The sequence below is a fragment of the Ipomoea nil genome, unplaced genomic scaffold (assembly GCF_001879475.1).
Source record: "Ipomoea nil cultivar Tokyo-kokei standard unplaced genomic scaffold, Asagao_1.1 scaffold2833, whole genome shotgun sequence".
Classification (NCBI taxonomy): Eukaryota; Viridiplantae; Streptophyta; class Magnoliopsida; order Solanales; family Convolvulaceae; genus Ipomoea; species Ipomoea nil.
The window spans coordinates 2031262-2051699 of NW_017619261.1; the positions used below are offsets into that span (position 1 = coordinate 2031262).

General features: G+C 38.9%; 1 protein-coding gene across 1 annotated transcript; it reads right to left on the reverse strand.

The window, feature by feature from the left end:
* Positions 1-426: 426 nt before the first annotated feature.
* On the reverse strand, positions 427-6403 carry LOC109159550. Its single transcript, XM_019307651.1, has 7 exons — positions 6344-6403; positions 3213-3614; positions 2507-2596; positions 2212-2335; positions 1924-2079; positions 1444-1554; positions 427-1218 (listed from the first exon to the last, which is right to left on the reverse strand). The coding sequence occupies exons 1-5, from the start codon at positions 6401-6403 to the stop codon at positions 1931-1933; spliced, it is 825 nt and encodes a 274-aa protein (XP_019163196.1). The 3' UTR covers positions 427-1218; positions 1444-1554; positions 1924-1930.
* Positions 6404-20438: the final 14035 nt, after the last annotated feature.

Below are 20438 nucleotides of genomic sequence, written 5' to 3' on the forward strand. Positions count from 1 at the left end.
AGAAACGACAACGGTTTTTTAACCGTTGTCTATTAAGTGTTGTTGAAACCGGTGTTGTTAAAAGTCACGAACATAGACAACGGTTTTAAACCGTTGTCGTTTCTTCCAAAGACAACGATTTTTGACCCGTTGTCAATTCAATGTTGTTGAAACCGGTGTTGTTAAAAGTGATGCACATAGACAACGGTTTTTAACTGTTGTCTTTTGTAGAAAAGACAAAAGTTTCAAACTGTTGTCTTTTGTAAAAAAGATAACAGTTTCAAACTGTTGTCTATTGTAAAATAGACAACTTTTAACCGTTGTCTCAACCCGTTTTTAACCTGCTTAAATTTTAATCATATAAAAAAAAAACAATTTATCCATTCACCATGGCCAAGTGTAGTTACATTGCACAAGCTAAACAAGGTTCATAATAACAAGTCTAAATACTGAGCATGACCAATTATAATCAAATCATCATCCAAGTCATAATACTACAAAAAACAATTCTGATCCACAAACCAAGTCTAAATGATCACAACGTCAAATCATACCTACTCTATATAACATGATGATAGAATATCGGCCCATTCTGAACGCACCAGATCAATAACCGCTTTGTCATAATCAACTTGTTAGAACTACATGTATTGATATCCGGGTGATAATATCCATACACAACTCCTGGAGCACAAGGAGAACAGTTAACAAGAATTGATATCCGGGTGATAATATCCATATGAGTAGTTGATGAGCTGGCTTGTTTAGATGACAATCTGACTATAATAGGAACTGTGGCTAACGCAAGACCTGGCAATTTTGATTCCATACAAATCACAAAGATGCAAGCTAAAGATGTTGTGCCTCCTAAGTGATAAAATGAGTTTCTATACAAATGAGGCAGTAAAGGTGCAAAGCCAGAAGATAGATTGATAAGAAAGCAAAAACTGAATAACACAACTTACTTGTGTTGTCCTTTGTAACAAGAGACTTGTCATGGAGGTTTCCTTCTCCATTTTGAACTTAAGCTTGTATTTAAAGCACAATAGTGAATGTTTTTGTAAAGTTTTAATACAAGAGTTACAAGAGTTTGCAAAGAATAATTACATAAGTTAGAAATTTAACTTTTAATACAAGAGTTTGCAAAGTTCACTAGTATTTATACCTTAAAGCTTCCCCCTTTTCACTAGCTACTTACTCCTCTTGGCATTCAAGCACAATAGTGAATGTTTTTCTGTCCTGGCATAATACCCGAGTTATCAGAATTCATGTGTGCTTATATATATATGTATATATATATATATATATATATATATATATATATATATATATATATATATATATATAAACATATAACTAGTAATTGCTAAGACTAGAGATGACATTGGTAATAAATGCAAAGCATGTTAACAATCAAGTGAATCAACAACATTAAAAACATATGGATAATAAAACTCTCCTTACATGTTTTTGAAGTTTCTTCAGCTTGGTATTGAGTTCTTCTAACACCTTGGTATGTCTGTCATCTTCTCTTAACTGAAAGGACCCTGATAAATAAGTACACTCTCTTCTTACCTGTAAGATCATGAATAGAATTTTCACATCAAGCTTGGGCATGAGAGCTTGTCACAGTTTTAGACTAAGTATTGCTCACAAAACTTTCCACTTTGGACTGTCCCAATAAGATTGATATCTAGTAAACATTTGTTTGTCGCAATAACTTGAGCCAAACAAACACTAAATGATCCACTTTTAGTGAACTTAATTAATTAAATATTTTTTGTTCAATCATCTCAAAGGGTAATTTATGCATTTATGCATATAACATAATACTCAAAATTTTAAAATTTACAAGTTTCTCCCCATGGAGTGAAATGGCAAAACCCGAGGCTGAAAAGTAGTAATTCAAGTTGAAGTGGTTTAAAAAACTAAATATAAAAATACCTCATTCTCAAGCTGGAGACAAGCAATTTTTTTCTGTCAGCTGTGAGTGCTTTACAGAGTATTTTACAGTGGGTTCCAAATATGTGTAGCTAATCAAAAGATGGTAGCATAAGCCACCAATCAATAACCACGCAGATCCTAGATTTCGCATAAAATCTACAATATAGAGAGCAAATAAAAGAAAGAACATTAGTTCTAATGAAATGAAGCACCAACCATGACCACTAAAAAGAACGTATTATCAATTGAAGATTTTAAATTAAGCCTGACCAAAAAAAATGTATTTACCACTTGATGAACAAGGGAGATAAAGGAAACGCAGCAATGGCTTAATTAAGGGACTGATCAATTTTTTAAAATGTTCATGTTTCGAGGACTTAAGGAGGGAAATCATGACCGTCACATCATTTTCCTGAAACATAGAAGAAGCATGTTGGAGTTATAAGTGGATAATTGCTAAGGATATTGTGGTTATAAATCAAGAGTTTGATAAATAAGTTTATGTTTTTCACTAGAATAACAATAGTCAAAATCACAATATTGCCGTTAACATAGAATTCTATAAGAATGGATACCGACATACCGTAATCATCTTCCATGAATTACAAGGAAAGAGATACTTGATTTCACTGTACTTGTCATCTTCAAATGAACTTTGGTGAGCACTTACAATCTAGAATCACAGGGAACAGGAATTAAGATGTCATTATAATAGTTACAAAGAGAGAAAGGTGGTATTCAGTCCAACTGAAGGGAGAAAAACCTGTTGGAAAAGGAACCGAGCAGTAGATAAAAGGAATTCAGTTATGCAAACATCCATAGAACCATGCCAAAGGTGGTGTGAAGAAGCTCTATCTACTAATTAGTTCGAGTATTGACACAATATCAACATATTTATCAATGAATTTACACATTTTTAGCATTCCATATGTTTAATTCACCAGGTTACAGAAATACAAAACAGATACATACAACTGCATACCTTTCTCCCAGCAATTTTGCAAACACACAGCTGTAATTTACTAATTTATTAAAATTTTTGTAAGTGTTTGGCCAACTCTATCCTGATTGGTTCAAGATTCTGGATAATCCATCATTTTCACCATGTTCCCAAACACATAATCTTAGCTTAACCAGCCTTACCATCGAATTACAGAGGTAAAAAACTAAAATCACTAAATGATTTTATTTGAAAGAATATGCATAAATTCACAAAATCCACCAAAAGTTACTTTAAAAAATTTTACAAGAGCAACAAAAGCAAAAAAAGATGATAGTTTTAAGCTTACTTCGTCGATTGTGAGTGGCAGGGTGGAGTGATGAAGAAATATGGGCACAAACCGGCCGATTTCCAACTCCGCCGCCACCTCCTCTATCCCTCCGTCGCTAGTTCCGTTGTAGATATAATAAAAGGAGTAGATGTGAGCGTACTCCCACAACAGCAGCAGATATGAGCGTAGACTCCCACAACAACAATATATCTGAGCATGAAACTTTGAACTGAGAAATAAAAATAGAGAGAAACCTCTGACCGAATCCATTCCAGCAAACAATCTCTCACCGCTGATTGTCCACTCTTGAGCTCCGGCCGAAACATCATCGGCTTTGCTATAGAAACCGACGTTTATGGCGCTGCTTCCGCCTAGAACGTGACCGCGTGCTTTGGGGACTCCATCCTCAGAGATTAAAGGCTGAGCAAGAAATTAAAGATCTGAGATTTTGTTTAAATGAGAGTAGAAGGTTTTTGGGTGAGATTAGAGAAGAATCAAGAGAGATGCTAAGGGAAGACTGAGCCGCAGAAAGGAGAGGGCGAAAATGGATAATATTTGGATGAATTTCATAGCTTATTACATTACAAGAGAAAAGCTAACCTTCAATTTTTCAAAACCAAGTTTACTGACTTATTCACGGCTGTAGAGGAGGGAGGCGGCGATGGCGGCAGAGGTTGGCGGCAGCAACGGCGTCGGAGGTTGGAGGCGACGAGAGGACACTCTCGGTAGAAAGCACTGACTAAGGAGATGGAAAAGTTGCAATGGAGTGTTAGGGAGAAATTGTTTGGGAGGGAATTTTTTCCGCTAATTGTAGGCGTGTGAATTTCTTTTTTTTTTTTTTGTTTGGGAGGGAAACAAAAAAAAAAAGTTAAAAAGAATGAAGATATATATATATATATATATATATATATATATATATATATATATATATATATATATATATATATGAAGAAGAAGAAGATATATATTTTTATACCTACTATCTACTATACTAATAAGAGCCTAAAAAAGTTAGGTCTATAACAAATATCAAAAATGTTATAGATATAATCTATTGTTTTTTATACTTGATATTTTTTTATTTTTTTTTTTGAATTCATAGATTGGTCTTAATTGTAATATAATTGAAAATAAAACTTTAATGAATTGACTTTGAAATTTTGGTGAATAATTTTATATTTAAATATGAACGAAAATATAATTATTAAATTAACTTTTGAATTATATTCTTTCTTTGTTAAATTTTTATGCAATATATTTGGACAAAAAATTTTAATTACATTTTTATTCTTGTTAACACTCAGGATATAATAGCTAAAACATAAGGTGTAACAATTTAGTATATAAGAGTTAGTGTGGTTTGGTGGATTTAATTTTGTTTGTTATGTTAAAGGTCTTGGGTTTTATCCTTTGTGGTGGCATCCTTAATCTATTTTATACAATCATTGTCTTGGTTCTTAAAGACAACACATAAGCAATTTGGTTATATCATAGATGTTGCACTTGAGTATATAAGTGTTGGTGTGGCTTGGTGGGTTTAGTTTAGTTTATTATGTTAGAGGTCTTGAGTTCTTTTCTTCCTAGGGGATCCTTCAACTATTTTCTAAAATTGTTGTTTTGGTTTTCACAAACAACACAGAAGCAACCCAGTTATATACCAAATGTTGCACATTTAATCATAAGAGTTTGTGTTACTTAGTTGGTTAGACCTTATTTGTTAATTTTGAGGTCAAAGGTTCGACTCTTGTTATTAACATCCTTGTTTTTATTTTAATTTATACAACTGTTAAATAACGATGCGCAAAGACAACGGTTTTTATAACCGTTGTCTTTGTAATGTTGTGTATTCAAATACGCTTAAAGACAACATATCAAAGACAACGGTTAAATAAAACCGTTGTCTTAAACAAATAAAGAACGTGCAACGACAACGGTTATATAAAACCATTGTCGTTGTAGTGTTGTGTATTCAAGTGCTATTAAAGACAACACATAAATGACAACGGTTAAATAAAACCGTTGTCTTTTAAAAAATAATAATGCGCAAAGACAACGGTTTTAAAAAACCGTTGTCTTTGTAGTGTTGTGTATTCTAGTGCGCTTAAAGACAACACACCAATGACAACGGTTAAATAAAACCGTTGTCTTTTTTAAAAAAAGAGCGCACAAAGACAACGGTTTTAAATAACCGTTGTCTTTCTACTGTTGTGTATTCTAATGCGCTTAAAGACAACACACCAATGACAACGGTTAAAAAAACCGTTGTCTTTTTAAAAAAAAAAAAAAAACGCACATAGACAACAGTTTTAAAAAACCGTTGTCGTTGTGGTGTTGTCTTTTCACAAAATGCACAAAGACAACACACTTATAACAACGGTTAAGTAAAAACCGTTGTCTTTGAAAAAAGGGTTGCATCAAAGACAACGGTTTTGGACCAAACTGTTGTCTTTTATACAAAAGACAACACTTTTCTTAAAAACTGTTGTCTTTCTAGTGTTGTCTATGTGCATTTTTCTTGTAGTGAATGTGGTCTATCACCAACATTAACACTTCTCAAGTTGCTGCAAATTAATTGTGGTGAAAATAACAGTAGTGTCATTCCTTGTTGAATGGACATGTATGCAGGCAGAAATAGAAGAAGAGATGATGAGAAAGAAGTTGCCAATCATCCAATGAAGACAGTGGAACAATGAGAAAAAAAAAATGGAAAAAGCAGTGGAAGAATCCATGTTCATTAATTCCCTGAAACACATATATAGGGGTGTTCATTTCTCCAAAAATATATACGGGTGTTCATCGGGCTTTGTGCTATGCAGCTCCCAGATTTCAGTACAATTTTGTGTTTCATCATATGATTCGGAGGCTGCGGTACGGTTCTGTCACTCCACACGGCTGCTAGACTGGAGCATCCTTATTATTGGGATGAGGATTGCTTTATCAGTTTAGAGTAAAAGATGAAGTTCAAATTCTTCAATTAAAGATGTCAGAAAGAAGCCAATGAAACAAGTGTAAGATGTGCATGAATTTTTGTAATTTGTTACACTAATCATCCAAGTGTTTCCTTGGAGGCGAACGTGCTCAGCTGAGCTGACGAGGCGGCGCTCTTGCTGGTTCTGCGACAAGAAGGTTCACGCAGCCAATAAGCTCACCTCTAAGCACCAGCGAGTTCCGCTCTTTGACTCGTCTTCGCCGATGTCCAAGTGCAACATCTGCTAGATGACAAGAATGGGTCTAATACTTCCAGCTAAGTATCATAATGCTTTTATTAACATTACTGTATGTGGTTATTCCTTATTTTTGAGTATAAGCACTGCACCCATGCATCTACTAAATTTTATCTTCTATTTATGCACATTCACATACATAATTAATTAAGAATGCATTTCTTGGGCTTAGAACTTTAAAATTTAGATGTGATGTTCCTTGCCATCAATTTGAGAGTAAAAAGTGTATATATGTGTATGTATACATTGCATGGGTAAATTACACTGGAGCTCACTTGATGACTAATTCTCTTGATTTTAATAAAAATTGGGGTTTGGGTCTCGCGATCTATTGTTAAAATTCAGTTTCATTATTTGTTAAAAAACCAAGAAATTGTGGTTGAAAATTGTTTATGTGATAGATATACAATTGAGGAACACAAATTTATCATACATATGATTAATTTATTAGTGAGTGCATTTTGTTCCTTAAAAATTGAATATGATATGCATATAATTTGTAGTCACATGATTTTAAATATTTGAGTCATGTGTTGAATTATTTGTATATATAAAGATAATAAGAATATATCAAATGCTTTAAATGCAATTTGTTGGTAGCATAGAATAGTCATCATTCTTGAATACTCTGGCTAAGAAGATGATTTTAAGTAAATCTCGGTTTCACCATTTGACCTAAGAGTTTTTAAGAAGTAGGGTGTTGATCATACAGGCTAGTTGAAGTGCCATTTGATCCTCACCTGAAATGAGGTTGACTTTCATATATTATTAAACGATCAAGGCCTTACAATAGATATTGCTTAAAGTATAACAATAATAGTGTTGAATTAAATTACCATTTTACTGGGACTATGTATTATTTTGAGAATAAATTTAAAATTTGTACTGATTTGCATTATACGAATGCTTTACATGAGTTTTGAATTTCTTCCAGTGAAGAAAAATTGTGAATATGGAATAACTTTGGAAGATTAAAGTTATATATGTTGGTTCACCTTATTGAAATTTATTATTCTCTGATAAATTCAGTTTGAATATATATATATATATATATATATATATATATATATATATATATATATTGGATATGAGATTAATTTCTCTTAAGGAGGTTATGAGAAATCTGTGGTTAATTTCAACTTGAAGTAGCATGCAAACAATATCATTTATTTGGCTGACTGTTAATGAGTATCTAAATATGTTATTTAAAATCTTGGTTAAGCTATGTTGGAAGACCTATTATTCTTGTTTAAAGGGTAATTATATATGGTGGTCGAAGAGATCAAGTACCTTTGAAAAAAGTATTTGTAAGTGATGCATTGTGGGGGTAATTAGCTCCTTATACATCTTCCCTATAAGCTCCCAAATTAGCACAGTGATTGATTATCTAAGATTCCAAATTTATGGACTTAGACCTTTGGTTTATTGTCTAAGTTATTGGAATGCTTCTGTGACTTGACTATCTTTTGGCTATTTTTGATGAGTAGGAGTGACAAACGTGTCAACTCCAAGCTCTTAGCTGTTAGAGATAGTACTTAAAGTTAACTTATAAAGAAGTCATGGAATATAGTTAGCATTATGCTAACATTAAGAGATCTCTACTTAAGGCATGCTTATAAAGTTTTAGAGATCATACAGTGTACTCTTTTGTACAATTTGGATGCGTTTTCTCCTTCAGTTGTGCACATAATGTATTTTGAGAAACATCCCTTAAGGTACCGAGAATAAACATAGGGTTTGTTCATTAAGGACCTAAGTTGGAGAATTAAAATTCATGTGACCATAATGGATACTACTCTGATTAAATAGAGGACATATCACTATGATTCGTGTGTTTTGTTCTTTGATGAAGGTTGTGCTAGTACTTGCACCAAGTGGGAGAATGTAAGATTTTCCCTAATAATATATATTATATATTAGGGCCTTAATTAAGTGGTGCAAGTTGACTAGGCTTATTAAGTGGTCTGGTTGGACTTAATAACTAGTAGTTGTTAGTCAACCAAACTCTGTGCCTAATATAACCTGGATTGATGGGATACAGGATTATGGATTAGATAGCACATTCAGTTACGGTACTCAGACCGCTCAGTAGACACCAATACACCATCTAGGGTTCTGAGTCAGGTCTGAGGCAAAACATGGCTGACGGTCTACCGTTAAGAGGCAACACAACAGGAACATCAACTATGGCTGGAGATCTACATGGCTACGCTTCCGCTATCATACGAGGTCAGGTTTCTCGTATACTATGGTTTATTATAGTTAGACTATTGTATATCTAACATTTGGTATCAGAGCCATTAAGGTTAGCCATTAATTATCTTTTACAGTTATTATTGATAATTAGTGCTACAGTTACAGTTAACCGCTAATTTGGACTAGTCACATATTTTATCTTTAGAAAATGGAAACATTAAAAGTGCATTACCATACTTTGATTTGTCATTATTATTAATGTTAATAGTGATTATAATGTTATTTATTGCTATTAATAATTAGTTAATTAATGATGACATTAATATTGTTATGGTATTTAGATATGCATCTTAAACTGTTTCCAAATAAATTTATGTGACAATACTCCAGTTCAGAAAATAATTTTCTGGACATTAATATTTTTCGGACTTCAAATTTTATTAAGTTTTCAAAATTTTATCCGAAAACGTTTATAAATGTTAGCGGTTTTAACCATTATTTTTCCATATTTAGTCTCCTACATACATAATGTGATAATATTATTATGGCTATTTATTGCTATTTTGGTTATTTGCAATTTTGTCATTCATAATAATAATATTATTATCTGAGTTATGGAGAGTGATTTTGAATCAATTTAGTAATCTTGGAAAAACATATTATGTCACAACGGAAGGCGACAATGATGAATCTTCAAAAGAAAATCAAAGTCAACTGGATCCATTAAAAGTTTCAAGGCTAGACTCGTAGCTAATGGCTACAGTTAGAGAGTTGGTGAAGACTATCTTTATACATATCCACTTGTAACAAAAATTGTAATCGTATGTGTTTTGTTTACTTTAACTTCTTTACACAGGTTGATAGTCCACCAAATGGACGTGAAAATAACATCAATCAACCGTGATTGGGATGAAGAAATTTATGTAGAACAACCTCCTAGATGTGTTGATCTGGGCCAAGAAGAAAAGGTATGTGGACTCAAAAAGTCTTTGTATGGCTTGAATCACTAACCAATGGTATGAAAAGTTTCATAATACTTTGTTAGACCTAGGTTACACTATTAACCGGTCAGAGGCTTGCTTATATTCAAAAGAAATTGAGTCTACAATTGTGATCATTTGCCTCTATGTAGATGATATGTTGATATTTAGTTCAAACATTGACACAATCAATGAAACCAAAAGGACTTTATGTACCAAGTTTGATATGAGGGATTTGGGAGAAGCCGACGTGATTCTTGGGGTAAAAGTTAAAAAAATATCAAGGGTTATCATCTGGCTTAAAGCCATTATATATAAAAACTATTAAATAAGTTCAATAGTTTTGATGTGACCTTGAATTAAAACTCCTTATGATCCAAGTATCAAACTATTTAAGAACATGGAGGCAGGTATATCTCAAGGAGATATGCCAAAATAATTAATCGTTTAATGCTCTTAATAAATTATACTAGAGGTCTGATATTGCTTTTGCAGTGAATAGACTCAGTCGCTATTCTCACAACCCAGGTAGTGCGCATTGGAATGCACTGAACCGAGTACTTCGGTATCTCAGAGGCACTTTGGACTAGGGCAATGACTATGTAGGATTCCCAACGGTGATGGAAGGGTTTTGTGATGCGAACTCGGTCAACAAGGGTGATGATGCTAGCTCCGCTAGTGGATATGTGTTCACTATGTGCAGAGCAGTAGTGTCATGGAAATTGACTAAATAGTCGTGTATAGCTAGATCAACTATGGAAGCAGAATTCATAGCTCTTGATCAAGCAAGCCAAGAAGCAGAGTGGCTGAGAAACTTATTGGCAGATATACCATTGTGGGGGGTGTCCAACACTTTTTGTGCCGTTGCATTGTGATTCACAAATGGTTATTTGTGTTGCGGAGAATAGTGTCTATAATAGAAAGTGAAAGCACATAAGAGTCAGACATGAGTCTGTACGATAATTGATTACGACCGGAGTAATCACGATGGAATATGTGAAATCTGAGAGGAATATTGCAGATCCTCTTACAAAAGGGCTAAACCGGAAAGCCATCCTTGAGACGTCAAGGGAGATGGGCTTGAAATCGGTGAGGTGAGGAATTCATGACGAGTGCCAATTCTTTGGTCAATTGAGGTCATGGAAAGACTCACATAAGTAATGTGACATTAAATTAGCCCTAATAACTCTGTAGCTCTAAAAGGGCGGTCTATGTTGAGATAGACTTGACAGAGTGAGATTCAAAGGTCAAAGATTTGACCTATGTGTATTAAAGGAAAAGTTGGTGTGTGCATCTGAGTTCAAAATTTATCCAACTGACGAGTTCAAGACTTGTTTCACTCTCGGGAGGAAAATTACTCAATGTCACTACGTGTCAGTTCAAGATTTTAAATCACTGACATTAAGATCAACTTTATGTGTTGCTCAGACGTTGTCCGTTTCATGTTTCTTTTTCTTTAAATGAGTGGGGGATTGTTGGGAAAATAAATCATTAAAAGGAAAAGGACATGTGCTGCTCACCAAGTTCACAAACTTAATTCTTTTACAGTTGTTATACTTTCCCCTAATCTCACGGATCACTACTGCACCTTGTCCGCATGCCCACTGCCTAAACTTGTTCAGAATGTGATCCACGTTTCTCTCCTGTTACCTAGTTTTGTGGACAACAACATATTTGTGGACAGCATTGCTAAGGTTGTTGAGTTGCTAATAGTATAAATAACCCATGCAATACAAGCTGTAAACACACAGATTACAGACGCCAAACACATTGCATTCCTAAACCTTCAACCTTTGTTGTCTGAGCATATATATATATATATATATATATATATATATATATATATATATATATATATATATATATATATATATATATATATTTACGCTGTGTTACCGGTCGGAAGCTACCGGAGAGTCGCCGGAAATAGCTTTTAAGGGAGTGTTCTAGAGAACACGACACAGTGCTGCTTCCTATTCGCACACCTCAAATTTATTTGTTTCTTTCCTGTTTCTGTCGACGTTGTCTACCCTCAAAACACAACATCCTAGATGTTTCATATTAAAAGTCATTACTACATTTTGGATATAATAAGTCCTAATCCTACTACATTAGGAATAATGTGTCCAATCCTTATTACATTATGAATTCTAAGTCCGATCCTTATTAAACTACTAAATTGCTCCATCCTTCTTGGACTTCTTAATCCAATTACTTTCTTAGACTACTTCATGTGACTCAGTCCTAGTATACCTGTTAGAATGTGGCTCAAAATCATGCATGAAGAGTGAAGACCACTCTCCATCATCCACGTTGCACTCCATCCACGTACTGCAACTGCCGCGCGTTTCTCCGTTTTGGCTCCTCTGCATGCGCATAATTCTCACATTCCTTCTCCCAAATAATTCACTCATTCCTAATGTATAAATAGTATTGCTAATTTGCATTTGTATTCACTTTCTTCAATTTCAATTCATCCTTCTTTGTCTTCTTCCTCACATAGACATCTACCATACTAATAAGAGCCAATAAAATTAGACATATAATGTATAAAAATAAATATCCGTCAAATTATTAAATAAAATGAATAGTTCAGATTATTCAAATTTTATTTTTTATTTCCTTGAGATTCCCAAATTTATCCTTAATTATTAACTTACTCATTGATTTCAATAAGAAAGGTCTTAGGTTCGAACCTCATCCCAATCAAAGTTGGCATAATTAAGTTCCTCACTCTTATTAAGTTCCCCAGCTACTGATCCTATTAGTTGGATTTCTTCCATACCTGATTGTATTGCTCTTTTGATTTAATAAAAGTTCTGTTATTGGTTCTCAAAAAAAAAAAAATTAGTAGCTACAACAAAAAATGATATATATGCATTTCTTTAATTTAGAATTATGTGTCTACAATGCCTTTATTATTTTAAAAAAAGTATTCATTATCAATAAAATTATTCATTATCATTAGACCAGGACTATGTGGTCTAATGGTACCCGAGTTGGACTTCCATTTGGAAGATTATGAGTTGGAGCCTCAGTGGAGGAGTTATTGGTTCTTTGTGTTTCAGTAGGTTGAGAAAGTATATGAACAGATATTACAATGTAATAGAGCCAGTAACTTTCAAAAAAAAAAAAGTGAAATAATTTCATTAGTTATATTGTTTTTATTTTCTCGAATGTAAAGATTCTTTACATTCAAAAAAAAAAAATCATCAATTGATATTCATTACATTGTCCATTATCTTATTTTTACACTATCTTGTAATTAAATGTCAAAATTAGCGCGGGCAACCGGTTCCTCTTCTATCTCTGGAACGTGGGAATTTATCCTACCGGCTTGTATCTCTGGTTTATTAAGTTATTAATGAAGTTGTGTCGTTTGTTTAAAAAAAATCAAAATTATAATACAAAATAATGTTATATATTTATTTACTAAGTATTTTATTAATACCATGAAAAAAAAAATTAAAAATAGTTTGAAGTCAATCATATTAACTACGGGGATTTGTTGACAAAGAGATATTCAAATAACACAACAAATTGAAGCGGAAAACTACCTCGTAATATCTTTGGACTATATCTTATTTAAAATGTTCAAATTTTTACTACTTTATCTATTCTTATTCTTTAAACTAAGGATTTCTTTATACACAATAACTCATTCAAGAATAATAGTTGAACCAAATGAAACCCGAGCAGAACTCCTAAAGGACTGGTATGCTTTTATATTGATAATAATATGTAAATGTTAATTATATCATTATCTTAGCTACATTTAAAACTCATTATTAAAAATGTCAATGTAGGGCAATAGAACATCGTAACACACTTGATGCATTGAAAATATGCGAGACTACAACAATGCTGCAATCATTTAATTGGCAAACCTAGAAAAATAAAGAAATTTCAAAATAGCCACTGTTGATTCATTCATTTATCTTGTATGTAAAATACTTATTGTGCATTCATTAAATATATTAGAACTAATATAAATTTACAATTCATTCCATCTTCTAGACTCAAACCTGCTTAGATTACATGCAAAATCAACATCAACCTTCACAACAAAAATACTTGGTATATAGGATGTAGTCACTATTTTAAAAAAATTATGCACAAAGTGGAAAATAATTTAACGCGAAGGTTAATATCAATTCAATAAAAAAATTAAAAAAAAAAAAAAACGCACACACATACACACACAAAATCAAGTACTACGCTCATTCCTACTAATTCTAAAAATATGAACTTGAAAATGAACATGTGCAAAATGGATGTGGAAATTATTGATGAAATTGGACACGTTGCATCATCAATATTCGGACTACCTATAGAATTATTGTTGTTACTATCAAGTAAACAAGTTATGAAAATAGAACAAGATGTACTAATCATGAACCTTATACAAATATAATAAATATTAATATTTTATTCAATACTTCCACATGAAACATGTAGGGGAACAAACTACCACTGCAAAATATCAACAGACGCTTGCAAGATCTAGAGTTCATAGTACAACTAAGATCCCAGTCATATACACAACAAGGAAAATCCACAGGTTTCTACACCATAATCTCATTGCATGACGTTGTCATCTATGCTAACAACAGTAACCCAATTGCAAATAACACACTACCAACAAAAAGGAAGAGGGCAAATAGTGAAGATGAAGACAATAACAATGTTACTCAAAAGAGAATTAAGAATATTTAGAAAAATTCAAACCAAAAGTAGTATTTATTTAGGCTATTGTTTTTAGACCAAGTATTTAGACTATCGATTTTACAAAGTTGCAAACATTTATTTTAGTGACAATTATAATGAATTTTCTATATTATCTTGCATTCATATACTTTGAGTTACATATTTAAATAAACAAATTCGACATTCAATTGCTTATGTATGAACTTCTCCTATATAATTTTGCATTAATATATACTTTCAAATATTTATTTAAATATAAACATTGTACATTAACACATTCGTGCAATGCGCGTGTAAAACTAGTGTGTGTGTGTGTGTATATATATATATATATATATATATATATATATATATATATATATATATATATATATATATGTATGTATGTATATATATATATATATACATATATATATATGTATATATATACATATATATATATATATATATATATACATATATATACATATATGTATATATATATTGATGGTTTTTGGGTTTTCGGGCCCAAGGAGGTCCAACACAACCTACAGCTGGTGGATACACCTTTCACAAAAGGGTTTGAGTCTTAGTAAAATATGATGCTTAATAATACTTGTCTATTCCCTCTCCGGGTTCTGGAAATCTGCCTCATACAATGGTGGATGAGCCCTTTTTATAATGGCTCCTCCTCTACCGTCTTAAAGGCTCATGATGGCCGACTTAAAGGGTACATTCAATGCGCCGAGCCGTTGGGCGACGTTACAGACTCTGCCAACGGCTCTCTTTGGCTAGTAACTGGCGGACCGAGCCCGGCCTTTAATGCCTCAACGGCTCCTTGTCTTAACTGTGTTGAAGGCTCCCTCAACGGCTCTCTGGACCGAGTCCTCTCCTAGGTCGGGCCTGGGCCGACTCCTCGTCCCCGTTTGGTATTGGGCCGTCCTTCCGGTCTCTGAACTGGGCCTCCCTCTTTGGACTTGGGCCGAGTCCTGGACTCGGCCCATGCATTCTTTCTGGGCCTCTTTTCTTGGGTCGGGGTTCTCACCCCATCAACTAGTCCCTCACTTTTCCATACCCGGTCCACCAACCTGGGTTTGGAAAAGTAGTAACCCTCTCCAGCTCACCGAATCCGTGCCTTGAATGACTCAGGATTGGCCCAGATTATTCGCTATCTCCCGGATCTCGCGGGACCGTTCTGATCTCCTTGGCCTGGCCTGACACCTATAAATGACCTCGGCCGCTCTTTTCTTAACTTACTAATTCCTCATGGGTCGCTCACCACTGAAAGGGAAGCAGATTGATTTTGGGTCGCCCCGGCGCCTTTTGCCTTTGAAACGGACTCGGCCTGAGAGGGAGCCTAAAAGGAAGGCTCCCCATCCGACTCCACAGAGATCACCTGCTGGCGCCGCCTCTGTGGCTCTTCCTCCGCCGACTCCTGCTCGTCGTGAAGTTGCTCCGACTTCTCGCCCTTCTCCTCCTCCGAGGTCTGCTCGAGTAACTTCCCCAGGCGGGACCGTTGTTAACGTGCCTGTCCCAGAGCATTTGACCTTTCGTATGACCTTTTCTATTCCTCTGGATGACCTGGACGGTCCGGTTACCGGGTTAATGAACGAGGAAGACTTCGCTCGTTATCAAGAGATTTACCCGGACGATGAAGAGCTGGTTGTGCCGCCGCTCATGCCGGCGTTCTGGGACTCGCTTTGCCCACCCTCTCCTGGGCCATCGGAAGGGTTCTTTGGAAGCGGCTCCTCCTCGCCGAGTGAGTGATCTTTGTGAACTGGGGTCGGCCGGATTCTCTAGAGGGGTAGTTCTGTTAGGAGCACTTGCTTACTCTGTAATAAGCTCCTTGTAACCTGCACCTTCTTTATTTTATAATAAAATATTTTCGGCCTTCAGCTTTCCTCTTTTTTAGTATATTTAGTGCACTCGTCCGTCTCAATTGTCGAGGAGTCGACTGCGATGTCGAGTCCTCCTTCCGCTTGACACCTGTAAATCTCGCTTCCCCGGGCGAGCCAGGCTTTTTTCAGTTTAGCGTGCGAATCTCACCCTTCCTGAGCTAATTGGATGGGATTAATTTCTGACAGAGATTCACGCTGCCCGTCCCATCCGGCTCAGTTATGTCAGTTACGATTCTCTCCGTGATTTGCGCCTCGGTCGTTGCTCTCTTGAGGCTCTATATAAGGGCTTTTGGTAGCTCTGTGCTTTCTCACCATTTCACACCTCAAAAACCTCAAGCTATGAGTCTCAGGGACGGTGATCGTCGTTGGTCCATCCGTAATAAGGAGCATGCCCGGCAGGAGGAGCTCCGGCGGAAGAGGGCGGCTAGCGGAGGGTACCTGGTGGGCGACTCCGCTTCTGATCCCATCGTGGTGCCTCCTGACATGCTTGATCCGATGGTCGTGGACCCGGAGGAGGACGAGATGGTGCCCATGGTAGAGGATCCAGAGCCAGAGGGGGACCTAGACTGGGAGGCTCCTCCGCTTTTTGGCGTGGTCATGTCGCCGAGTGCTCTGGAGAGGCCTCTGCAGATGGTCGTAGACGGGAAGCCTGCCGTGTATCTGGATGAACTGCCCGAGCCCGAGCCTGAGCCGAGTCCGTTGCCTTTCCGCCCCCATTACTATTTGGAGGGTCCGGAGCCGGTGCGTCACGCGGAGGAGGAGGAAGTTAAGCCCTAGGCCTGTCTTTTCTGTGTAATGTCTATAGCCGAGTCCTCGGCCTTGTACCCCTGTCTTTATGGAATAAAATCTCGTTTTTACTTTTCGGACCCTGGTTTTGGTGTGTTCCTTTGGCCGGCTCTTGGTCGTTATGACCGAGTTACAAACTCTGTCCGACTAAGTCCCGTGGGTGGGGGACTCGGCAAATTTTGTCGGCCGATCTTGCAACCTGAAGCTTGTCCGGGCCTCTTTATTTGGCCGGACCCGGCCGGGTCACTTCTAGAAACTTCTAGCGTGATCTGGATGGGCCCCCATACCTTTTGCCTTGATGGGCCTTTGGTCCGGCAGGCCGGGTCGTCGTCACTCAGCCTTGGCCTAGGGTAGACGCGCCGCTTGCAGGCTAGCCCTAGGCCTGAACCGTCGTTCCGTCCATCGAGGCATTAAATGCGGCGTCCCTTCGACGTCTTGTCGCCTCCGATTCCTCCACTACGGAGGCGCCGCGTGGCAGCCTCTTGGACTTCTCTCTCCCTTTAAAAGGCCTTTTCCTTCCATTCTTCCTCTTTAATTCTCCTACCAAGCTTCTGCTTCTTTCATCGCCTTCCCAGCCTCAACTTCAATCTGTAAGTAATGTCTTCCTCTTCTCATTCTTCTTCTTCCTCCCGCCGGCCGTCCTTTGACAACCCGGCGGGGACTTCTCCGTCGTCCGCCGCCTGGAAATGCCGGCGGACTTCCAGGCGGTGTCTTCTTCTTCCCTCTTAGCCCCTTCTTCTTCTGGGGCGGCCACTCCGATGAGCCCAGCCCCGTTAACTACGGTGGCGGCTTTGCCGGGCGGCGTTATACGGCCGCGAGGCAAGTTTGACTAGGTTGTCCGGCCGTCCGGTCTTCCATCGTCGGCCACAGCGGCGGACCTGGATATGGCCCGCTTTCTTCTTGGCCCTTCGGCCATGGTCGTCGCGGCGGAGGGCCGGCCTATCCACGACCCGCCGGAGGGTTTTGTGGGTATCCATTTGCACTCGGTTGCATTCGGCTTCCGAGTGCCCCCACACCCATTTCTTTCGCTTCTCTTCCGGCATTATAACTTGGTCCCGGGCCAGTTAGTGCCTAACTCTCACCGACTCCTGACCAGCTTCATCAATCTCTGCCATTGGTGGAAGTGCGAGCCAGATTTGGACCTATTCCGGTACCTCTTTACCGTGAACAAGGTCGGCTCTCACTCGCCCGGCTTTATCCAAGTCGCCGCCCGTCCGGGACGTCAACTTTTTGAGGGGTTGTCCGACTCGATAAAGGAGTGGAAGCCCCTTTATTTCTTCGTTCGACCTCGCTCCTCTTCCTTCACCTTTCCGACCCTTTGGCCGACGACTCTTTTCAAGCCCTGCTCTCGGCGCGCCGTCTTTACGGAGGATGCTGTCATGGGCGGCGACTTCTTGAAAGGCTTCGGGCCGTACTCCGTTAAGTACTGGTCTCGAGTCCGGGCCATGGCCAAGCATGGCCTTCTGCCGGAGGGCGCCGCCACCATAGGTAGCGTCTCTTTCCTTTTCCTTCTCGTCTTGCTTTTTGTTTTCCACGGGAACACTCACAAGTGAGTGTATTTCTTTTACAGGTCCGTACGACTCCGATACCTCCAGCTCCGGCGAAGCAATCGAACCGACTCCTGAGATGGCAAACAGGGCGGAAAAGATGAGGCGTCGCCTGACGCAACGCTCCACGGGTCCGGCCGCTGCGTCCTCATCTCAGCCATCGCCGGCGGTCCGGCCGACTCCTGCATCTTCCCACAACGTGGTCGACCTCACACCTTCGCCCGTGGTGTCGCCCAGTCGGCAGCCGCCTCCTCCCTCTACTGAGAGCCCGAGTTCTAAGCGGCCTGCTGAGCCTACGGAGGGGCCGGCTTCAAAGAGGATCAGGCTGTGCCACGAGGTGGACGAGGACGCCCAAATCTGGATGGGCAACACCTCCGTTCGCAAGTGGTGCAAGGATGTCCTTTTGCCAAAGGATGTGGAGTCGACCCGTGCTCTTGGCGACGGGTTCATCATCGAGGCTTTGCTCCGGCAGTCGTATCGCGTAAGTGTCACTCATTCGGCCCTTCCCTCTGTTTACTCTCTTTTCTTTTCTTTTCTGTTCGACTGACGGCTGGGTGTGCAGGACCTCGCCCTCCAGATGGAACTGGGCAATCGGTTCCAGGGCTATAGGAACGATATGCGGGCTATGACCGCCAAGCAGCGCCAGACAGAGGAATTTCTTCTGGAAGAGCAGGCGAAGCAACTCAAGATGGTGGAGGTGCACAACGCCGAGCTGCTGAGGGTCACCCGTCAATGGGAGGAGGAGAAGGGCAAAGTGGCCACGATCGCCGCGACTTCCGTCGCAGATTATAAGAAGTCGGCGGCCTTCGAGGCGGATGTGCAGGCGGCGGTGGCAGCTCGAAGGAGAGAGGTGGCCAAGGAGTGGCTGGCGACCCCGGAGGGCGATGACTTCCTCCTCGACCTGGGCGAGCGAGATTACCGCCTCGGCTTCCGCGAGGCGCAGATGGAGATTCACGCCACCTTGTTGGCCCGCGATCCTTCGTTCACTCCCGAGAGCTGGGGCCTCAAGCCGGTGCTGGACGCTGATGGGCTGACTGCGCCTTCTGACCCGGCGACTCTTCCTGCGGCGACGCCTCCAGAGCTTCCCGAGTCCCTTCCTCAGGCGGAGGATCCTCCCTCTGCTCCCCTTGCTGGACCATCGGCGGGGGCGCAAGTTGAAGGGGTCGCCGTCGATACCCCCTCCACTGTAGTCTAGGGTCTTTTTAGAATAGACCTTCTTTTGTAAGGGCTGGCCTCCTTATCGGCCGTATTTTAATAAAGAAACAGTTTTTTCATCTCTTTTCACGGAATTTGTCCTTGGGTTCTTTTAACATTGGCATTCTTCTAAGGCTTCGAACTATGCTTTTCCTCAGCCAAGGCGACTCTTTCACGCTTCCTCCGAGAAACGACTAAGGGCTTGGGCTCTGGTCTCCCAACTCTTTCTTGCCGAGTCCCTTAGTCGAGGCGACTCCTTTCAGCTTTTCCTTTCGGAAACGACTAAGGGTCTGGCCCTTGTTTCCTATCTTTCTCTCGCCGAGTCCCTCAGTCGAGGCGACTCCTTTAGGCTTTTTCTGTTCTCAGAAACGGTTTAGGGTCAGTGCCCCGTTGTTTCTACATATACTTGCCGAGTCTCTCAGTCGAGGCGGCTCCTTTTGGCTTTTTCACGGAAACGTCTGAGGGTCTGGGCCCTTGTTTCCTATCTTTCTCTCGCCGAGTCCCTCAGTCGAGGCGACTCCTTTAGGCTTTTTCTGTTCTCAGAAACGGTTTAGGGTCAGTGCCCCGTTGTTTCTATATATACTTGCCGAGTCTCTCAATCGAGGCGACTCCTTTTGGCTTTTTCACGGAAACGTCTAAGGGTCTGGGCCCTTGTTTCCTATCTTTCTCTCGCCGAGTCCCTCAGTCGAGACGACTCCTTTAGGCTTTTTCTGTTCTCAGAAACGGTCTAGGG

Coding starts and splice junctions, on each gene's coding strand:
- LOC109159550 (XM_019307651.1), bottom strand. CDS start 6,403: ATGTTGCACTTGGACATCGGCGAAGACGAGTCAAAGAGCGGAACTCGC. Junction 2,597..3,212: donor TGCCACTCACAATCGACGAA/GTAAGCTTAAAA, acceptor CTGTGATTCTAG/ATTGTAAGTGCTCACCAAAG. Junction 2,336..2,506: donor ATTCATGGAAGATGATTACG/GTATGTCGGTAT, acceptor TCTATGTTTCAG/GAAAATGATGTGACGGTCAT.